This window comes from Malania oleifera, chromosome 5 (genome assembly GCF_029873635.1).
Source record: "Malania oleifera isolate guangnan ecotype guangnan chromosome 5, ASM2987363v1, whole genome shotgun sequence".
Classification (NCBI taxonomy): Eukaryota; Viridiplantae; Streptophyta; class Magnoliopsida; order Santalales; family Ximeniaceae; genus Malania; species Malania oleifera.
Genome location: NC_080421.1, coordinates 13,563,780 through 13,582,717, shown reverse-complemented (window position 1 = coordinate 13,582,717; position 18,938 = coordinate 13,563,780). Strand labels below are relative to the sequence as shown.

At 35.3% G+C, this 18,938-nt stretch overlaps 1 protein-coding gene across 1 annotated transcript in view; it reads left to right on the top strand.

Annotated features, from left to right (window-relative positions):
• LOC131155848 (uncharacterized) overlaps positions 1–17,336 on the top strand; it is a 37,294-nt gene extending 19,958 nt beyond the window's left edge. Inside the window, 5 exon segments of the mRNA XM_058109294.1 lie at positions 595–674; positions 15,117–15,252; positions 16,063–16,255; positions 16,558–16,640; positions 16,751–17,336. Coding sequence (XP_057965277.1) covers positions 595–674; positions 15,117–15,252; positions 16,063–16,255; positions 16,558–16,640; positions 16,751–16,873 — 615 coding nt within the window. The 3' untranslated portion in view covers positions 16,874–17,336.
• The last annotated feature ends 1,602 nt before the right edge of the window (positions 17,337–18,938 follow it).

Below are 18,938 nucleotides of genomic sequence, written 5' to 3'. Positions count from 1 at the left end.
TAAAGAGTGGCTTGCTGTCTCTCTTTCAGAGTTTCCAAATATTCCTTCTTTCCTTCAAAGGCTTTTTCATTTCTTTCCCTCTAAATGATCCATAGTAGAGCAGGAGGGATACCATCCTAAATGATCCAGAGTAGGCTCTGCCATTTGTTTAAAGCATATTTTAACCTTGTAGTTTTGAGTTACATGTGTCTGCGAGGGGTCAAAAATTTTTAGAATAACAATCTTTTATGTATGGTTGTATTATGTAAGGACCTAAATCGTTGTTAGCCTCTTGGATTAATGTTTTTTAATGTTTAAAGCATATTTTAACCTTGTAGTTTTGAGTTACATGTGTCTGCGAGGGGTCAAAAATTTTTAGAATAACAATCTTTTATGTATGGTTGTATTATGTAAGGACCTAAATCATTGTTAGCCTCTTGGATTAATGTTTTTTAATTTTTTTATTCATTTGTTGTCGCTTGTTTGAGGATGTCAATTTTTACCAATCTATTTGATTAGTATATTGTTGATATGTTTAATAATTCCTTTTTAGAAACTATGTTTTGGCTTTGCATTCATCTCTTATGATTGCTTTATGCTTTGATCTCCTTGCAGTGGACACCGCCCAATGTTAGTGTACCTCTGTTGAATTTAGTTGATAAAATATTCCAGCTGAAGAGAAGAGGCTGGCTGAGGTAAACTAGTTTTATGGTGTTCTCATAATTTATAATTCAGAATTTCTAAGTTCCATTCAAAAAATCTTCATGCAGCTGGTCTATCAATCTTTAGACAATATTGCTTCCATGTCTCAGTTTTGAAGTCTTGGCCTTGTTCAATGCTTGATATATGCCTAATGATTTTTTGTTGAACATGATAATCATGTCTGTATAATTGTTACATTTATTAATAGGAAACAACATACTCATTAGAATACTTTTTCATTGTGGTTCTTTCCCTCTCCTTTCTTTTCTTTCAAAGCTTTCCCTCAATAATCTTTTCTCAGGTTTTGTGATATCTTAGGCTGAGTCTAATTTGGTACAGGGTATAATGATATTTATCTCCATTAATGTCTCCATAAAACTTCTAATAAGTTTGAACTAGAGAACTTTCTAATTTTTAGGCAAATAAAGGAATAACAATTTAAATACGTATATACAAAAATAAAGGAAATATTCAAAATTGTAGTTACTATCATGAAATTAAACTTATGAGTCATATAGTGAAACTTTGGGAAGGGATAGTTGAACAAAGACTAAGGTTAGGAACGAGGATTTTAGAAAACCAGTTGGTTTTCTTCTTGGGAGATTGACTACAAAAGCTATTTATTATCTTCTAAGAAGATTATTGGAAAAGTTTAGGAAAAAGAAAGGGGCTTGCACATGGTTTTTATTGACTTAGATAAAGCCTATTGTAGGGTATGTATGGAATTTTTATGGTGGGTTCTTGAGGGGAAAAATGGAGTATGTGGTAGGTATACCAATGTCATTAAGGATATGTAAGATAGAGTAATGACTAGCGTGAGGACTATAGGTAGAGAGTCTATATCAAGGATCTGCATTGTGCCCTTTTCTTCTTGCATTATTGATGTGTGCAAGAGTATCCATGAGGTTCCATAGTGTATATTGTTTGTAGATGATGTTGTCTTGATTGATGAAATTGGGTGGAGTAGAAATGGAGAGAAATTTTAAAATGTTGAGATTTTGGCATAAGTAGAAATAAGGAAGAACATATGAAATAGGATTTTAGTCATGGTGAATATTGGTGAAAAGATTAAATTTGATGGTTATTAATGGTACTAGCAGATTTCGATACCTTTGATATGAAGGAGAAATTGAAGAAGATGTAATACTTAAAGTAGGTTGGTAAACTGGATAAGAGCTGTGGGCATGTTGTGTGATTGTAGAATACCCCTAAAATTAAAAGGGGAGTTTTATAGAACGGTTGTAAGACCAACTTCCTATATGGATCAAAATGTTTGGCAAGTAAGAAATAACATATCTCAAGAGTGAAAGTTTCCAAAATTAGAATGCTAAGGTGGATGTGTGGTATGATGTTAAAAGATAGATTGAGGAATGTCCATGTTTGTGGTAAGTTATGCACTGCACCTTTGAAAGATAAGACATGGGAAGGGCAGTTGAGATGGTTTGGACACTTGTAATGAAGGAGTGAGCTAGTCATTGTTAGTGGCAATAGAAGGGGTAAGAGTAGACCTAAAATATCTAGGAATGAGATGGTGAATAGGGATTTAATAGTCCTTAAATTGTCGGAAGAGATTGCCCAAGATTGTGTAAATTGGTGGAAAAGAATTCATGCAGTTGACCCCACATGATGCGACTTTAGGATTGGTTTGTTGTAGTAGTAGTAGTATATTAGAACTTCCATTGTGGTCCGCCCCTTCCTCGGACCCCGCATGCGGGAGCTTTGTGAACCGGGCTGCCCTTTTATTTTTTATGACTAACACCTATCAGTATATCATGACTATGCATTGAACTATACGATCACCTATTCCGCTGTATCTACATCATAGATCTTGATATCAACCGCTGTGCCCCTAAATTAAACTCGGAATCACAATTATACTCATAGATCAATTAAACTTGGAATCACAGTTATACTCATAGATCATTCATATCTCCAACTACAATGAGTATGACTTTGTAAAATGGGATTAGAAACTCTTTTCCAGTCCCTTGTTTCATGTTAGCCAAGGATTTCTCTTGGCCATATCTCAATCCGTGGCGTACAAGATTGCCTCTCTTTAGCATGAGTGATCTATCTTATGTTGTACTCCTGTCAAATTAAGCCTAGACCATATGTGTTTTTCTTGCGGAGTATATAAATGCATTGCATGGTCAAGATTTAGAAGCTAAAATGCAGGACAACTTTGGAGTCCTATGTTTAGCGGCAATTCATATAATTGTTACTAAAAATATATGACTGACAGTGAGGAAAAATCCATTAAGATATCCTTAACATGGTCACACGTAGTGTACTAGTTCTCTAAAATGCATCCTTATGTTTTTCATAGTTTCCCTCTACCCTAGTGACTCATGACTAGTTGTTTCTATGAGGTGCAAATAACATAGACCAGTCTTTCCGCATTCAATGTCCAACTCATAATCTTACAAGTAGGGGCATTTAATAATTAATTACTGAGAAGTGCAAGTCTCATGCTCTCAACTTAGAGCATATGGATTTATTCTTGTAGTAGAGACAATAAATGTGACATGAATAATTAAGTTGTCTTTATTCACTATAATACCATAAAAAAAAAAAAATTTAGCCAACTGATTTACTTTTGGAGCATACAACTAATAATCTCCCACTTGCATTGTCTATTTTAGTGTCGGTGGGAAAGTGCTTTAGTAAGGGAATAACAGCTTTATGGGCTGAAGCTACTTCTGTATGTGCACATCAGCTCTTCCAACAATCTCCTGTATCTCACATAAAATTGTTGTTGGATGTGTTTAGTTTTTATGAGACCTTGGTTCCTTGGCCTAAACGATGGTCGTATTGTTGGCACAATAAAGTAGTAGAGGGGATCAATGATTGGAACTGCTTTTAGTTCTGACATGAACCTCTTCATCTAAATATATTCTTTTGTTGCATCTGATGCCACAATATATTCAACCTCTGTAGTTAGTGTAGTATCTTGTTTGCAACGTTTTCAACTAACAACTTCATTACAAGTAAATAACCTAATTTGGATTTTCTAGCACAAATATCTACCTTGGAATTGAGTTGGTGGAACAGTAGACTCTCAATTTGTGCTGCATAAATACGTGCTAGATTTTCTTAAGTACTCAAGAATGTTCTTTACAGCAACTAGTATATGCTAGTACACTTACAGCATAATTGATATTTGGCTGAGTACATAGCATGCTAGTGGACTAGTAGTACTTACACCATAATTGGTATTAGGTCAAGTACATAGCATAGCATCCATAAGATTTCCTACTGTTGATGTACAGGGTACCTTTTTCATGACATCGCTTTGTCTTAGGCTCATGTCCTTAGAGAGGTGGATTCCATGTTTGAAAGGTAATGATCTTCATTTTGCAATTTTGCATGGTCAACCATTTCAACTCATGTCTAAGTACATGAACTAAGATAGCCCCAACATTTTTGTAGATTTTAGACTCTAATTCCTAATATGTAGGATGCTTCTTCCAAGTCCTTAGAAGCTATTTGAGAATTGAGAGCCATACATTGACTGGCAACATCGTGCTAATGCTTATTTTATTACTAACTAGTAGTATCTCTTCTGTGTATAATATCAAGAAAATGCTATCATTATTATTCACTTTCTTGTAAACACATAGTACATCCACGTTCTTGGTGAATCCCAAATATTGGTTTGCTTCATCAAAACGGATGTCCCAACTTTGAGAAGCTTGCTTGCTTAAGTCCAATAAATGAGTTCTTTAGCTTGCATACTTTGTGACTTTCATCATCAAATATGAATCCTTCATGTTGTTCCCATATAGATATCATCATCAAGATATCCATTTAGTGACGCGGTCGTCACATCCATTTCTCAAATCTAATAATCCCCAAACACCGTGCAAGAGATGCTGGTTAGGCCCTTTTCTAATCATTGATTGATTTTCTTGGATTCAGATCCCATTCAGTGGGGCCCTACCCCTTTTAGGTTTGAGAACATGTGGCTTTTGCTTTGCACCCTTTTGTATTGTGATAAAATTTGAGATTGGTGGGAGGAGTATCATGTGGTGGGAAGGTTTTAAAGTGATGAGAAAGTTTAAGTTTGTAAAAAATAATAACAAAAAATATTTTCAAAATATTTAGGAGAAAGAAAACAATATTTTGAATGATATGATTAGTTTGGATAGATTGGAGGGGAGTGATTTGTTGGGGAGGAATATGGAGCAAGGAGAGTTCAAATTGGTTCAAGAGGCCTCTTGATATGGAGGAAGCTGGAAGGCCGTGTTTGACGTGGATAGGGATAAAGTACAAAGTGTTGTATATTGATAAGTGCATGAATAGGGTGATGGTGGAGGGGCTTGATTGGAAACCTGTTGGGAAGGAGGCTGCAAATGGGTTAGAGAGGCATTTGATATGGAGGAAGCTAGAGGGATTGTGTTTGATAGGGATAGGGATAAATTCTTGGGATTGGATGGTTTTTTATGATGGGTTTTTTTTTTTCCCCCTCGAGATAGTTGAGAAGTGTTGAAAGATGATATATGGGACTTTGGGTGGTTCCACAGGAAGGGATATTGTGTTCTTATTTAACTCTACTTTCATTGCCCTTGTTCAAGAAAAGGTAAGGTCCCAAAGGTGAAGGATTTTAGGCTGATTAGCCTCATGAGAACTATTTATAAGATACTCACTAAGGTTATGTCCAAGAGGCTCAGGGAGGTTTTGGGGGATATAAATTATATAATATCCATGGCCTAGTTTGCTTTTGTTAAAGCTAGGAAAATCTTAAATGTTGATTACCAACTAACGAGATGGTTGAGGATGTGACAAGGAGGCGTAAAGAGGGCATGTTTTTAAATTAGATTTTCAAAAATACAATGACATTGTTTATTAGGGTTTCCTTGATAAAGTGAAGGTTAAAAAGGGTCTTGTGCCTTTTCACACAATTGGATTAGAGGTGGCCTCAGCTCAGCTAACATTGGCAATTGTTAATAGTTAGTCGAGGGATTGGTTTAGGGTTTCTCAGTGGTTAAAACTAGAGGATCCGTTATCTAATTTTTTGTTAATGTTGATGGTGGATGGTTTGAGTAAGTTGATTAGGGGTCTTTTGGTTCGGAGGGAGGAGGTGAAGGTGTCTCATTTGTAGATTACAGATGACACTATTTCTTTCTTGGAGAATAGATGTGAGAAACTTCGCAAGGTTCTTACTTTGTTAAGAATGTTTTAGAAGATTACAGGGCTGAAGTTAAAGCTTTCGAGAGTAGTTTAACAAGTATTTATTTGAGGGGCATAGAGTTCATAGGGTTCTAGATCTTTAGCGGGTTGCAATACTTTGGCTTTGCCTATTTCATATCTTGACCTTCATGTAAGGGGTTAATCCTTTGTCCAATGCTTTATGGGATCTAGAGATTGAAAGGGTTGGAAAATATTAGATGGGTGGAAGAAGACATTCTTTAATTCCCATTTAATTAGTTATTTTATTTATTTTTAAAGTATCGGCGAAATTGGTCGGGAATTTGGAGAAATTAATGAGAAATTTCTTCCGGTCTAGGTTTAAGGAGTATAAGTGGGATCATATTGTTAGTTGGAGGTGGTTAGGAGACCCAAATCCGAGGGAGCACTGGGGCTTGGAAATGTGGTTTTTAAGAACATCTCTTACTCTCTTTAATAGGTAAATCGTTATAGAGGTCCCCTTAGAGCCTAACTTAATATGGCATCAGGTTATTAAGAGCAAGTGTGGAATTCACATGAATGATAGTATATTACCCATACAAGCCCCTAGATATTTGTTTCCCATATAGCTTGTCTTTTCTTTCCACTCATTTGTCTTAAAGTGGGTTATTGTGCTAAAGTTTGTTTTTCCTAGGAGGATGTTTAGGTGGGAGAGATTTTGTTGGAAATTTTGGTACTACTTGTGGTGGATCCCAGCCTAAAGCTAGTGAGCCTAAGTGGTTTGTGCCATGAATGAGACAACTTTTTAAAAATTCATTTATTTATTATATAGAATTGAAGTTTTCATAATTATTCATTTACAATCATAAACTATTCCATTATTTCTTTATAAATAGCATTGGAGTACTAAAAAAAATGTCAACTTTTCACTGCATTCATTCTGGAAAAAAAAATACACTTAACAATTGCCCTCAACAAGTGCTCATGTTTGGGAATCGCTCCATAATAAACTTATTTGAAATGCTATTGAAAATTGTTCTCTCAATATAAGTGACTAAACAATAATTTATTCAAGAATTCAGGATTCAATATGATGAAAAAAAAAATCCTTATTAGGGTTCATTTTAAAATAGGACTCATAATAAAAAAAAACTCAATATTCTAAAATATTTAGATATTGATGGGAATCTAGAAATCTATATTGTTTATTTAAATTAACTTCAAATAAAAAAATAAATAAAGTTGAATTAGTCCCCAAATTTTATTTACTTGGACTCAAAAGTGGGTGCAATTCTTAAAAATCGTATTGCTCCTAATATTACACATATATTATCAATTGCTTTTTTGTGAGTTGAGTGGGAGCCCACACTCCACTCAACATAGATCTGCTCCTGGGTACCACATTTGTTTAGACTTTCTTTCATTCATAACTTACCAATTTCAGCCTTCTATTTTTCAGAAGGGGGCTCTGTTTCTTGGGATTTCCACTTCTTTAGGAGTCCTAATGAAAGAGAGATTGATGAGCTCACTTGGTTATTGGGTTTTTTGGGTTCTTATGTTCCTACCGCAAGGAGGGATGCTAGGCTTTGGATTGGGGAATCTTTGGGGTCCTCTTTGAAGTCCTTTTTCCCTCAAGACTTCATAAGGCTTGAGCAATATAAGCCCTTCTCCGGTCTGGGAAAAGCAGCGAACTCTAGAAGCTAGGGCTTTGTTCACCTTTGGACACGAACACTATTCCGTTCTCCGCCTATTCATGCATCCGTAGAGAGTACAGAGTAACCTTTGTTCTTCTAGCTTGAGAGGCTTTCAAGCCTCCGTTTGCTGGATTCCTCGTCACTAGCCGAGCTTGCTTCTTTGAGGGCTCAAGCAAGCATTTTGCAGGACGAGCTTGCCTCAGTAAGTCAGGGCTGCTTGAACGGGATCTATTCTCTTAATAGACGGCAAAGCGGAATAGGAAAGGGGCCGAGCTGACTGATGAGTGTCTTTTTAGCCTTTAGAGCTCTCATATGAAGCTAACATGGCTGGCTACATACAACCAAATCAAGATGAGACGGGACGGACGGTCAGAGGCCGCAGCGGGACTACCATAGGAAAGCCCCGCCTTGGATCTAGCAGTCAAAGGTTCGAATCCGTCATTTGCCTGTCTAGATGCGGAAGGCCAAGGGCTGGCAAAGTTGAATTCTTTACTCCTCTGCTCACGGTAGTTCTACCTTTTTTTGGATAAAAATTGGATTCTTTCAATCGGAGCGAGATTGAAGAGAGACAAGGCCCCTAGGATTCCTCGGAAGATAGAGGCAAGGCAAGCCACTATTCTGCCTTTGCGCAGACTGATCACTTGCGGAACACATTCTATATTCCAGATGCATTTTTGATATTTTGTGAGGAAAATGAGACTAATAGTCATCTTTTCCTTCATTGTTGGGTGGCAAGGTATTTTTAGAACAATTTGTTTTCTTGTTTTGGTGAGGTTTGAGTGGCTCTAAAGGATTTTAGTGGTGAACTTTTGGGGTTTCAGAAAGGATAGAAGAAGAAGGACCTTTTGGAATTGTGTGGTATTTGCTACATTGTGGATGCTTTGGCTCAAGAAGGATGGTAGAATGTTTAAAGTCTAGAAGACTTCTCTGAATTGGAGAAATTTACTTTTCCTGCTTCTTTTTGGCTCATTCTTTGGGTTTTTTGGGGATCTTTCCTGTCTGATATTCATAGGGATTGGAAGGCAGCTGTGATATAATTTTTTTCACATTTGGAGGATGCCTTATCCTCCTCACACTGTCATTATTCCTTATTCTTTTCTTGATTAATTTATTTTTGTTATATAAACAAAAATAAGTAGTGTGTGTAGCTGCAGTAAGTAATTTCCTAATGCATTTTAGCATGGCTATTGGTGAAAAGGTTTTCCTTATAGTCAACACCTTGCCTTCATTTGTAACCTTTTGCTTTAACCTAGCTCTGTAGGTCTCTACCTCTCCAATAAATTCTCTCACGGTAAGTTAGGTGTAGTTCCTTTTGAAGATAAGATAAGGGAGGGACGACTTAGATGGTATGGACACTTGCAACATAGGCCACATAGTGCGCCAGTGAGAAAGAGTGAGCTAGTTACTGTGGGGGGCAATAGAAGGGGTAGGGGTAGACCTAAAAGAATTTGGATGGAGATAGTGAGTAAGGATTTAATATCCCTGAATCTGTCAAAAGAAATGGTCCATGATTGCATAAATTGGCGGAAAATGATTCATATAGCCGACCCCACCTAGTGGAACTTAAGGCTTGGTTTTGTTATTGTTGTTTGTTGTTGTTGAGGTATTATACCTTTAGTAGGGCCTACTAAAATCCAGACTTTGATGGAATACATAGAACTCATTTCTGATTTCATTACCTCCAGTCGTCTTCTCGAATCGATTGTGGCATCACTTCCTTAAAGTTGGCGAGGTCATCTTTGTGATGGTCGCCTAGGAGGAAATAATTCTCCACATTTTTATAGAAAAATCTCTCTCTCCATAAGTCTAGGTGTTTGCCACATCTGCAAGGGGTAGTGTCTCCACTGTTCCTACTGCAATGGAAGCTTCTTGTCTATATGTGTTGATTAGTGTGGTTCTTTGGATAAATCCTCTTGTTCTATCTTTCACCTAGCACCTCATTGTTAAAGAAATTCTTTCAAGAAAGTTGGTGTGCTTGCTTACGCTGGCCTTATGTTCATTGGCAAGAAAAGAAATAATATCCTAACGGGCAAGGACTCTTTGTTAGATCACTATGATATGAATCCTTACCGAATATTTGTTGGGGCGTCCCCTACGAGCGACGCGTTGCACTTGAACCACACGGGTGTAGTGAAAAGTGGGCGAGGGGGGGCTAGGTCGTTGCCCCGGAGCAACGCGCTGTGTTGGCGCCCGAGTACAGTGTCAAATATGCAAGGGTTCCTTCATCATTCTGGACGTGGGCAGGTAAAGACATTAGTTCAAGAAATAGGATTAGATTAGCAACTTGGAGTATAGGATCATTCTGGATGTGGGCAGGTAAAGACGTTAGTTCAGGAAACTAGGATTAGATTAGCAACTTAGAATATAGGGACACTTAAGTGTAAAAGTATGGAAATTGTGGATACAATGATCAGAAGAAGAATTAATATAATTTTCCTTCAAGAAACTAATTGGGTGGGGGAGAAAGCTAGAGAAATTGATAAATTGAGATTTAAACTTTGGTACACTGGAAAGGAAAAACGTAAGAATGGAGTAGACATTATTATAGACAAAAACTTAAAAGATAGCATTGTGGAAGTAACTAGAGTAGGGTATAAAATTATTAAAATCAAGATGGTATTAGGACAAGAGATAATAAATATCATTAGTGCTTATGCTCATCAAGTCGGCTTAGCAGAAAATCTTAAGAGACAATTTTGGGAAGATATGGATAGTATTATACAAGGCATACCAGGGACTGAGAAAATATTTATAAGAAGAGATTTGAATGGACATGTTGGAAGAGATAATAAAAATTATGAGAGGATACATAGAGGATATGGAGACAAAAATGAGTTTGGGGAGATGATCTTAGACTTCGCTATGTCATATGATTTTAGTATAATGGATACTTGCTTTAAGAAGAGAGAAGAACACTTAATAACCTTTAAAAGTGGACAAAATAGAAGTCAAATAGATTTTTTTTTAACTAGGATGGTAGATCATTTATCATGCAAGGATTGTAAAGTTATTCTAGGTGAAAGCCTAACCACACAACATAGAGGCTTAGTGTTAGATATATGTATTAAAAAATGGAAGAAAAATGATAAAATAAATCAGTGTAAGAAAACTAGATGGTGGAACCTAAAAGGAGAAAATATAGTAAAATTTAAAGATAAAATGATCAAAGATGAGGATTGGACCATAGAGGATGTGATAGATACAAATACTCTTTGGAATAGATTAGCTAGTTCTATTAAAAAGATAGTGAAAGAGATTTTAGGTGAATCAAAGGGAAGATTCTTGAATAGCAAAAAGAGTTGGTGGTGGGATAAAAATGTACAAAAAGTCATAAAGACAAAGTGAATTTGGTATAAAACGTGGCAAAAATGTAGAAATAGAGATAACTTTGAAAAATATAAGGAGGCAAGAAAAGATGCAAAAAGGGCCGTTAGTTAAGCTAAATATAGATCATTTAATAGTTTATATGATAGATTAGGTACAAAAGAAGGGGAAAGAGATATATTTCAACTTGCTAAAGTTAGAGAAAGGAAGAGTAAGGACTTAGGAAATGTAAAATGTATAAAGAATGAGGATGATATTGTCTTGGTTAAGGATGAAGACGTTAAAGAAAGATGACGAAGTTACTTTAGTAAGTTGTTTAATGAAAACCAAATAGAAGGCTTAAACTTAAAATTGTCAAATGAGAAAAAGACTAAAAAATATGAGATTTATTCGCAAAATTAGAGTTAACGAAGTTAAGTTTGTACTAAAAAAGATGAAAAATGGGAAAGTTGTGGGACAAGATAACATCCCAATTGAAGTTTGGAAATGCTTAGGTGATAACAAAATTATATGGTTAACAAATTTATTTAATACAATTATAAAAACTAAGAAAATGCCAATTGAATGGAGGAAAAACACTTTAATACCTATATACAAAAATAAAGGAGATATTCAAAATTGTAACAACTATCGTGCAATTAAACTTATGAGTCATACGATGAAACTATGGGAAAGGGTAGTTGAACAAAGATTAAGGTTAGAAATGAAGGTCTCAGAAAATCAATTTGGTTTTATGCTTGGGAGATCTACCACAAAAGCTATTTATCTTTTATGAAGATTAATGGAAAAGTTTAGGGAAAAGAAAAGGGACTTGCATATGATATTTATTGGCATTGAGAAAGCATATGATAGGATACCTAGGGAAAATCTATGGTGGGTTTTTTTTTAAAAAAAAAGGAGTATGTAGTAGGTATGCCGATGTCATTAAGGATATGTACGATGGAGTAATAATTAGTGTAAGGACTATAGATGGAGAAACTAGAGAATTTCCAATCACCATAGGGGTATATCAAGGATCTTCTTCCTTATCTTTTTGCTTTAGTGATGGACCAATTGACTAAGAATATTCAAAAGGAGGTTCTATGGTATATGTTGTTTGCAGATGATATTGTATTAATTGACGAAACTAGGGACGAAGTAAAGGTTGAGTTAGAATTATGGAGAGAAGGTTTGGAATCTAAAGGCTTTGGGATATGTAGAAATAAGACAGAATATATGAAATGTAATTTTTTTTAGTAATGATAGGAGGAATATTGGAGACAAAGTTAAACTTGATGATGACGAAATAAATAGCATTTGTAGATTTTGATTCCTTGGATCTATCATGCAAGCTGAAGAAGAAATCGAAGATGATGTAATGCATTGAGTTAAAGCATGTTGGGTAAAATGGAGAAGTGTTTCAAGTGTGCTCTGTAATTGTAGAACACCCTAAAAATTGAAAAAGAAGTTTTATAGGACAGCTATAAGGCCAGCTATGCTTATGGATCGGAATGTTGGGCGATGAAGAAACATAATATCCAAAAAGGTTTTGTTGTCGAGATGAGAATGTGAGTGGTATAACATTAAAAGATAAATTAAGGAATGAATATATTTGTGGTAAGTTAGGTGTAGCTCTTATAGAAAATAAGATAAAGGAGGGACGACTCAGATGGTATGGACACTTGCAATGTAGGTTACATAGTGCACCTGTGAGGAAGAGTGACTTAGTTATTGTGGGGGGACAGTAGAAGGGGTAGGGGTAGACCTAAAATAACTTGGGAGGAGATAGTGAGTAATGATTTAATATCCTTGAATCTATTAAAAGAAATGGTTCATGATTGCATAAATTGGCAGAAAAGGATTCATATAGCCAATCCCACCTAGTGGGACTAAGGCTTGGATTTGTTGTTGTTGTTGGGCAAGGACTCTTTGTGATATCCCACAAGCTTACTTTATTAAATCCAGCTTCTAGTTTATCTGCTTCTAATTTTTTAATGTAAACGACTTGGAACCAACTCTGTCATGAAGGTACACTGCAGTGTCAAGGGCATAGCTCAAGAGACATACTCGTAGGTCTATGTAGTCGATGATGGATCATACCAGATTTAATTATGTTTCCTTCTTTCTTGTTGACTTGTGGGATGTGCAATTGTGTGTGTGTGTGTGTTTGTGTGGGTTTTGAGGGGGGCGGGGGGCGGGTGTTGTTCCCATATCTTTCAGGTACTCCAGGAACTCTAAGGTATTCACTGCATCAATCTGTCCCCTCAAATACTCTCTGGTTTGTTCCTTCATTTTTTGAATTATTTGAACCTTTAAAGGCTTTATTCTTGTACCTTATTAGGTACACATAAGCTTAATCATGAATGATTATCTATAAATGTGTGAAGTAGGACATAATTTGTAATCTTAGCAACTTGGCATCTTTTTTGCGGCGCCTAGAATGTGCGATTTGGTCTCTTACCAGTGAGAGAAGATCTACAAGTTGGTTAAGACTAAGGATTTTTAATTCTATAACCACTAAGATGACGAAGCTCTGGGTGCCACATGCAAGTAGGTTACTCTCATCATTAGGTCTCTTAGATCTGTGGGTGTTCTCCTTTTGTTCTAAACAAGCTAAGTTTGGCATCCATATTTAAGGAATAAAGATCATTCAAAAATGTACAACTTGAATCTTGTTTAACTAACAGGAATAAATATTTATCTCAAAGATAAATTTGGAAATTAGAACTATCTTTAGACAAACTTGAAATACATGTAGTGTTCCTAGCAAGAAATGGAATGAATAATCAATCTTTTAATTCAAAAAGAAATTCACACGGAAGCTTCCAATGAGGTGTCTGTACAGCTAATGAGGCAATGCTTGCTCCATTTCCCACTTGTAAGATGATCTCTCCTTTATTCAACCTTCTGCTTCCCTGTATTTCCTGCAATGAATTGCTCTAGTGAGAACTTCCACGAGTCCAATATCTGTGCAGGAGCATGACTAAGCAAGGGGTGTTAGTGAATACAATCCCTACAAATAATGGCTACAAAAATTACAATAAATATCAATAAGAATAAGATAGGAATGTTATTTTTGGTCAAAAGACAAGGACTGCCCCTGAGGTTTCAAAAATCCCACAGACCTCCCTTGAGATTTCAAAAATCCTATAGACCTCCTTTGACATTTGATTTTTGGGACACTTTCTCCTAAAAAAATTTGTATTTGTCAAATGTAAGGAGATGCCTTTATCTTTTTAGCAAACCTGGGAGGTGGTCTTTAGAATTTTTAAAAACTCAAGGGAGGTCTTGGGATTTTTAAATCTCAAGATAGATTCTTGTCTTTTTATCAAACCTCAGGGGAGGTCAGTGTCTTTTACCCTTTATTTTTAAAAATTCCCATACTATGTTCTAAATCAAATTTTTTGCTTCATTAAGATTTTCGTAAGCCCAAAGAACCGTTCACAAGTGATTCCCACCTCATTGATTCTGCCTGATTAGATTGAATCCAAGGGAAAAAAATGTTTCAATTTTGATATTCTATTAACAATCCATCAGTTGATTGATATTAAGAGCTATGGTGACAATAAAGGTGCAGAAGAAGTGGGGGAAAAAAGCAGAGGAATTAGAGAATGGAAGAAAAGCAAGAGAGAAAATTCTTGTGAGAGTCAAAAAGTGTTCTTTCTCTTCATGTAACTGCTTAACTTGCTGCAAAGATAGCATGTTATTATCTCGTACAAGATAGTATGGATATAGTATGGATGCTTATGCTCAAAGCAAGTTTACCTAGTTGGCTAGTTGTAACATGAAAGTACGCTAATCAGGTCAACAGTAAATACTTCCTTTATATTTTATTGTACTTCAAATTATAGGCATCTTTTGCATTATACATCTTTATTATGAATGAAAAACCTTGTGCATTCATTGGAGTTAAATTCCACTTTTTAAACAAGTCTTAGGAGCCCAAGCATTTACAGTCTTGTTCCCAAATGAATTTATGCTCCTGTCGTATGCCTCAATAAACATGGACGTGATAGCTCAAAGGGATTGTACCTTTGTGGTGTACAAACACCAAGTTTTGGGAAATGTTTCCATGTACTGGTGGATTGAGCAGAACGATGGAGGAGGATTCATATTATCAATTTGTCTGTGAAATTGCTATGCTAAATGCCTTTTAGCATGGATACTGCTTGAGAAGCATATACGATAGTATTGTATAATATGTAATGTGATTGAACTATAATATGTTTGGTTTCCATTTTTTAGGGGCAAGAGGGATTTTTTTGGTTATAACCTATTAGCTGAAACAAACTCTTTTTCTTCTTAATGCAGAAGACAAGTCTTTTGGATATCAAAGCAAATATTACAGTTAGTAATGGAAGATGCTATCGATGACTTCCTCTTGAGGCAAATCCATTGGCTCCGGAGAGATGATGTTATTGCTGAAGGGATTCGGTGGGTCCAAGATGTAAGGCTTGAACCATCTTATGTCGCCAGCTTTTAAAAATGGTGTTTTGCTCTGAGTTCATGCATGTGATTGATTGATTATAAGTCAAACTTGACATGAATGTTGCAGAAGGCTAGGTAATCAAACTGATTAGCTGTATGTGTTTCATGATTATTTTCTACATAAAATTTGTGGTTAATTGGATCTCTATAAGATTTAAAAAATAAAAATAAAAATCAGTTGCTGGTGTATTTCTATCACTATTGGCAATTGGATGGGCTTAATCAATCCAATCTGAGGTTTTTCTTTGTTTTCAATGCCAAATTCCAGCTTGAGCTCATTCCAAGAACAATCAGAGCTGGAAAGCTGATTACTTATATTTATTGAAGTTCTAGATGTGTTCAGGTTTCCTTAAGTTCATTTACCCATTAGAGCATTAGCTTAATTATATTTTATATATGTTTGCTTTAAGAAAATTCTATTTTAATAGGAATTCTGCGGGTGCCAAATGACCCAAATTGTTGAAATTTTATGCGAATTTTGGAAGAAATTTGGGTTTTATTTTCATGTTGAAAAATGACAGATATTTGTGGTAGGACAAAATGACACAAAACCAAGTCTGTTTCTCAGAGCATGTGTTGTCAAATAAAAATAGGACAAATTGGCACAAAATCAAATCTGTTTCTCAGAGCATGTGTAGCCAAATAAAAATTTAATGTCATGTACTAGGACAAAATGCCTGGATGAGAGAGAAAATGGGGAAGCTCTATAGCTCATTTTGTTCTTCTTATTATGGACTCTTTTTTTTTTTTTTTTTTTTTTTTTTTTCAGGTTCTCTGGCCTAATGGGACATTCTTACTGAAATTAGAGAATAGTCGAAGCAACATAGATGATACTGAACATACTCAGAGAACTCGTCACTCCACAAATCGTTCAGCTGGCAGGGAGGCTTCGAAATTGAGTTCTTTTGAGCTCCAGCTTGAGGCATCTCGTAGAGCTAGTGATGTCAAGAAAATGATCTTTGGTGAGGATTGTGGAACCTTTTTTAAAGTAACCTACATATTTTCTTGCAATATTGCCCCTGCATTTTACCTGCTTTTTTTCCTTGGGGCCCCCATCATATTTGAGATTCTTGGTACAAATGAAAACTTGTTCAAGTATTCTGTTGCTTTCTAGATTCTCTTTAGGATTGGATGTATATTCTTGCACAAATCTGAAGAAAAGAAGTAAAAGAAAACTAGATGTCCATTGCAATGCCATCTAGATTCATTACATGACTACACTTTGCTAGTAATTAACGGATCATTTGCCCCCTTTTTTTGTTAGATGGGACTCCATCAACCTTAGTTAGCTTGATTGGACAAAAGCAGTACAAGCGCTGTGCCAAAGACATTTATTATTTCCTCCAGGTAATAATAGACCTTTAACTTTCGTACCACATGCACTTCCTGTAATCTGTTCTTTTACATGTCAGATTCCATTTGAGGCCAAGTGACAAATTCTTTTCTTTTTTTTGCAGTCTACTGTCTGTGTGAAGCAACTTGCCTATGGAATACTTGAACTAGTGCTCATTTCAGTTTTCCCCGAGTTAAGGGATCTTGTGCTGGAAGTTCACGAGAAGATGCGTGCTCAACTTCTATAGGAAGTCAATTATCATTTGCCCCACAGCCCCACTCAGCATGGCTAGCTAGCTTCTCAAACTCGAACTCCACGAGGCTCAAAATGTTCAACTTATTATTTTGAATATTTTCAAGTATCACCCGATCGCTCAGTTGTCGGTTGCCATATGCTCGAACTGCTCCATTTTTTATGAAGATTCTGTAAACATTCAAGAGCCGAGAGTACAGGGATTGTGCAATATGTGGAATTCTTTTTTCGTAGGTGGGAAGTAGCTGCATCTCTTTCACGCTGTACAAATGTACATTTTTCAGAATCTGTATAGAATTTGTTGCAGTGTAAAACTTGTGGTTACCAGGTGACACCCTCCCAACAGGGATTTTGTATTATTGTGGTCGCAGCAAATCATTATTATTGTTCCTGTTATATTTTTAAATAAAAGGCATGGTGGTCCATCCTTAAGAGCTGGATCTTCAGTTCTTCACCAAGTTATCCTTTCTTAAATTGGGATTTACTCCTCCTATTTTCGCTATTGCTAATTCTTCTAGTTTGGCTATGCTTTACTTATAAATTGAATGAAACAAAAGGTACGGTAGATCCACCCGCAGACTTGATCCCTAAACAATAACAACAGGACCAAGTCTTAATTTCCATTAGATGGAATCGGCTCAGAGACTTAATCCCTAGCTTTTGATAATTTGATTCTTAAAATTTTAATTTAACTTCGATAGATTCTTGAAAAGGAATTGAATTAGTTATTTTCTGGCTAGGTAAGGAAATGAATTTGTTTGGATATGAAACTTTAAGGAATTAACGTGAGGAGGATGAAACTTTAAGACGAAACTATCACAATTAAAATAGTACGATTATGTTTAGCTTGTGGAATGTTTATTCCTAAAAGTAGAATGAATTCAATAATTTGTACATGTTATGAAAAATATGAATGTCACTGCTTCATCTTCCACCACCATATATTGCCCTATAAAAGAGTCCTCTCCCTCTCATTTTGTTATGTACAGAAAAATAATTGAAAAGAGTAGACATATAGAAAGGATGAGAGAAGAGAAGAGATAAAGAGAAGAGATATTTTGTATAAGACCGATTCCAAATCATCTTGTAATTCCTCCCAAGATAGGGAAGTTTTTTATCTCATCCACCCATGAAGTAGGTATAGCCGAATCACGTAAATTTCTATCTTATCTTTATTTTTTATTTTTTTTTACATTTTTATAACACGTTATTAGTACGAAACTCTAACTATCTTAGATGTTTCTTTAAATCCTATTTAATTTATTCCTTATAACTTTTACTCTATAAGAGTATAATATTATCCAAAAGAGAATATGTTTTTTAAAGTTTAAAGAGTATCAATCTCCAGAATAGACGGTAAGATAGTCCTCCTGAAGAGGCTATATATTTAAATCTCCCACCTATATATTTAATCTTCTGCAGAGATATACCCCCTTAAGAGACTATCTATCTAATCTCCATAAGAGATAGAAAATATTTACCTTCTAAAAAGGGTATATTTTTAACCTCCCGAAAAGATATTAAAATCAACCTCCTAAAGAGGTGAGATGTTTATCCTCTAGACGAGGTAGTACATTTAACCTCCGGAAGAGATGATAAATTATTATCCATTTTCATATTGTAATTGAAATTATACTCTTGAATAGTACAAATTGAGAAAAAAATAATGTTCCTGAAGAAACATATTTAAGTACCCCCAGAAGAGTGAAAGTAATATTGTATCTATTATTATCTTAGTTTTATTTTAGTTTTTACATTTTGTTTTTCTAAATTGTCTTATTATTATTAAATTATTCAGATGTCGAATTTAAGCAAAGTTGAATTTGTTCCCCTTAATATCAAAGGTAACATTTATTTATCATGAATTCTTGATGTTGATATCCATCTAAATGTAATAAACTTGGGAAACACTATTTTAGATGAAAATACCGCATCCCTGCAAAATTACACGAGGGCCATGATCTTCTTCTATCATTATTTGAATGAAGAATTAAAAACTGAATACAACACTACTAAAGACCCACTTATCTTATGAAAAAATTTAAAGGATAAATTTGACC